This window comes from Eimeria mitis, genomic scaffold, assembly GCF_000499745.2.
Source record: "Eimeria mitis Houghton genomic scaffold, Emh_scaff1015, whole genome shotgun sequence".
Lineage (NCBI taxonomy): Eukaryota > Apicomplexa > Conoidasida > Eucoccidiorida > Eimeriidae > Eimeria > Eimeria mitis.
Genome location: NW_013567093.1, coordinates 7,450 through 11,746, shown reverse-complemented (window position 1 = coordinate 11,746; position 4,297 = coordinate 7,450). Strand labels below are relative to the sequence as shown.

The 4,297-nt window shown below is 36.7% G+C and overlaps 1 protein-coding gene across 1 annotated transcript in view; it reads right to left on the bottom strand.

The window, feature by feature from the left end:
• Positions 1 to 2,600: 2,600 nt before the first annotated feature.
• The window catches only part of EMH_0027530 (uncharacterized protein), a gene marked incomplete at both ends in the record, with an annotated part of 3,288 nt that continues 1,591 nt past the window's right edge, over positions 2,601 to 4,297 (bottom strand). The window contains 2 exons of the mRNA XM_013494041.1: positions 2,601 to 2,877; positions 3,660 to 3,803. Coding sequence (XP_013349495.1) covers positions 2,601 to 2,877; positions 3,660 to 3,803 — 421 coding nt within the window. The remainder of the gene's footprint in view (positions 2,878 to 3,659; positions 3,804 to 4,297) is intronic.

Below are 4,297 nucleotides of genomic sequence, written 5' to 3'. Positions count from 1 at the left end.
ATATATATATATATATATATATATATATATATATATATATATATATATATATATGTGTGTGTGTGTGTTTGTGTGTGTGTGTATACATTGAACAAATATTATTATGTAAAGAGGAATTAAATTAAAATAAACTAAAAACAAATACAAAGATAAACAACGAAAGAAAAAAGAAGAATGAAAATGTTATTTGATAAGAAAACAAATTATATGATGCTGAAATAAATTAAAATAAAAAACAAAAAAAAAAGACAAAGACAAAGACAGAGAAGTGGAGTTGTAACAAAAAGAAATAAATATATGAGGAGATATTATATTGATGTATTTATAAATAAGAAAACAAAAAATATAATAATAAAAAAAAAGTAAAGACAAAACAAAGACATAAAGATATAATAAAAAGACAATGAAAATACAAAAGAGAAAAAAAGAATGAATTATTTTTTTGTTTTTTCTTCATTTCTTTGCTTTATATTTAGAGACGAGAAGCAACAAAATGCATGCAAAAGAAAAAAAACAAACATACAGCAGTATAAAAACCATAAAACAAAAACATAATACAACAACAACATAAATATAACAAGAATACGAAAATAATAATAAAAAAAAAAAAAAAAAAAAAAAAAAAAANAAAAAAAAAAAAAAAAAAAAAAAAAAAAAAAAAAAAAAAAAAAAAAAAAAAAAAAAAAAAAAAAAAAGTTATACTTTTCATGTCTTCTTCATCGAACTCAACATCGCTATCTTCTTCTTCACTGGATTTATGTTGTAGTTGTTCTTCTTCTTCTTCAGTTTTATTTTGTTCTGAATCTGATGAAGTTTTTTTTTCTTGTTCTTCTATAATCATTTCTAATTCATTGAGTCTATCTTGGTCTGTAATACCTTCAGGTGTAACTACATCATCAGAAAGCTCAGCTGTTTCTTGATTTATTTCCTCCATTTCATTCAGAAGATGTTCGTGGTCTTGTTTATCTTCTTTATACATTAATTTCATAAAAGCAGCAGCATCTATCTTTCCCGGTAGCTTGCTGCTTGTATCCTCCCATGCTTCATCACCTGAATCCTCGTTTTCTTTTACTTTTCCATACAGTTGTTTTATACGCTGTACATGTTCTCTATCAGGTAATACTTGATATTTCTGAGCCAATTTAAATACAGAATTTCGTGCATCTGCTCTCTTACCTGTTCTTGCTTCAGCTACAAAGTGTATTGCTCTTTCATCTATAACCACTCTCTGCTTTTGTAAAGCTGCAAACAACTCAGCACCCTTTCCCTGCTGTACAGAACGACGTTTAAAACTCCTGAATTTCTTCAATGAAGACTTCAGTGGCTGCTGCTGCGACTTTGGCGGAGAGCTGAACAGCTCATCGTAGGTTGATAGACGGATTGAATCCTTTTTTGAAGCCATCCTCGGAGATCACGCGAAGAAAAACACAGAAATTCAAAAAAAAAATAAAAATACACAAACAATGAAGCCGAAACAAACAGCTGAACAAAACAAATATCTCACACACGACCCGACCAGCGTGCCGGACCAGAGAAAGGAAAGCGCTGCGGATCAGAGCTCGCGTGGTGGAAAGCTGAGATTTTTTGACACAAAGGGGGAAAACAAGAAGAAATAAAACAGAAAAATACATATATTTATCAATATATTCTGTAGATTCTATGAAGAAAGCTCTTCTGTTCCACTGGCTGCCGCGCCGCCGCAGTTCAACTTCTGCGAGGTGTACATGCAGCTTCCGCTGGTGTGTTTTCGCGGAAAGGTAGCTTTTCGGAGTTTTTTTTCTCTTTTAAACCATCAGAAATGTTTTAAATATAACTCTATTCTTGAAACTCTAGAGCAATTGCCTCACTCCTTCACCGGCGGGTCTGGCGTGCTGCTGCATCGACATGTTTGGCGGTTCCCCCTCCACTGATCCGTTGAGCGATCCATGAAAAAAAAATAATTTTTTTGGTTTTTTTTCATCATTTTACATTTGAAAAATCCCAGTTGCGTCTTTGTATTCAGTTTTTTTTCGGCTCACACAGCCGCCAGCTGCACCGCCACCCCACGGTTTCTGCCGTTCTTGAATAAGTTGTTTCTGCCTTTTATTGAATCCCCCACATCCTAGAAATAAATGAAAATGCAGAAAATTAATTTTTTTAATTCAGTATACAACCAGCGCCGAGAGGTCCACTGGTCACGGCACTCCATCCCCACCGCCTGTGGCTGCATTGGCGGGTTTCTTTCTTTTTCTGTGTTTGTTATTTCGAGTGTATAGACGCTAAATAGATGAAAGTTTATTTCTTCTTCGACCTGAAACGACTCAATTCATCTTTTTTCACTTCATATGAGTTCAGTTGTCAGTTTTTTTTTTTTTTTTTTTTTTTTTTTTTTTTTTTTTTTTTTTTTTTTTTCCTTCTGTCTAGAGCATGTTAGGTTTAGCATGTTTTTTGTGCTGCATATATATATAATTATACAAAATGAAGGTGTTTTAGCTCCTTTGCTGCTGCATGCAGTCAGTGCATGCAAACGTAGTGCTGGGTTTATAGAGAAAACAGCTGAGACGCTGCTGCTGTAAAAAGACAACACCGAAAACAACAACTCCTTGCATGCAGGGCTCAGCTCACCATCTGCCTACTGCTGCTGCTGCTGCTGCTAGTGCTGCTGCTGCTGCTGCTGCTGCTAGTCTTGCTGCTGCTGCTAGTGCTGCTGCTTCTGCTGCTGCTGCTAATGTTACTGCTACGGCTTCTACTACTGCTGCTGCTGCTACTGCTGCTACTGCTGCTGCTACAGCCACTGCTGCTGCTGCTACAGCCACTGCTGCAGCAGCTGCTGCTGCTACTGCTGCTGCTGCTGCTGCTGCTGCTGCTGCTGCTGCTGCGTAGGGTCCTTTCGAATACCTTAAAGGAAAACATATTGGCATATTAGTTTTCTCTGCCTCTATAAATTTTGCATGCAGACGCACAGTGCATGCGTTCTGCAGCAACTGAAACGCCCCGCAGCTGCATGCATGCGGGATGCTGGCTCTTCCTTCTTTTTAAGTTTAAACGCATGCATGCATGCATGCATGCATGTATGTATATATGTATGTATATATGTATGCATGCATGCATGCATGCATGCTTGTATGTATGTATATATGTATATATATATGCATGCATGCATGCATGCATGCAGGTTTGTATGTATGTACATATGCATGTATGTATATGTGTATGTATGTATGTATGTATATATATATGTATGCATAAATGTATGTATGTATGTATATATGTATGTATGTTTGTATGTATGTATGTTTGTATGTATCTATGTATGCATGCATGCATGCATGCAGTAGTACTGCATGCATGCAGCTGTGCTATATGCATGCATTTATATTGCATGCAACGGAACTGAAATTATTTTATTTTTTGATTTTTCTGTCTCTATACTTTTTGTGTTTATGGGGTGTACGTACACCTGGTGCTTATCTGCTGCCTTAGCAGGTTTCCTGCTGCTGCTGCTGCTGCTGCTGCTGCAGCAGCTGCTGCTGCTGCAACTGTCCCCTTATAAGCCCCTGCTGCTGTAACGATAAATATCTTACTTGCTCTCTTCTCCTGCTTCTGCTGCTGCTGCTGCTGCTGTTGCTGCTGCTTCTGCTGCTGCTGCTGCTGCTGGGTTTGTTTATATTATTTATTACAACATGAAAGCAACAGCTGCTGCGAGACAAAGAACAGAAAGAAGAGGAGCAGCAGCATCTGTTGCGCTGCTGCTGCCTTCTGCTGCTGCTGCTTCTGGTGCTTCTGCTGCTGCTGCTTCCTCTTCCTCGTCAGACTCCGTCTCCCTGTGTTGCATGCAATACAACAAAATTATATATTTTATATATTTTATATATTTATTTTTATATCTATTTATTTATATATAGAGTATATATATATATATATATATATACATATATATAGCAGCAACATAAACAGCAGTAGAAGCAGCACTAGCAAGGGGAGCAGCAAAAGCAGCAGCAGCAGCAGCAGCAACAAGAACAAAGAGAGCAGCAGCAGCAGCAACAGCAGCAGCAGCACCAAGAGCAGCAGCAACAGCATCATCGGGAGAGGCAAAAGCAGCAGCAGCAGCAGCAAAAGCAGCAGCAGCAGCAGCAAAAACATCATCACCACCACCACCAGTAAGAGCAACAAATTAAAAAAATAAACAAACAAATTAAACAGACAAAATAAGATATATAGAACAAAACAAAACAAACAAAACAAAACAAAAAACAAAACAAAAAAAAACAAAACAAAACAAAAAACAAACCAAAACAAAAAACAAACCAAAAAAAAA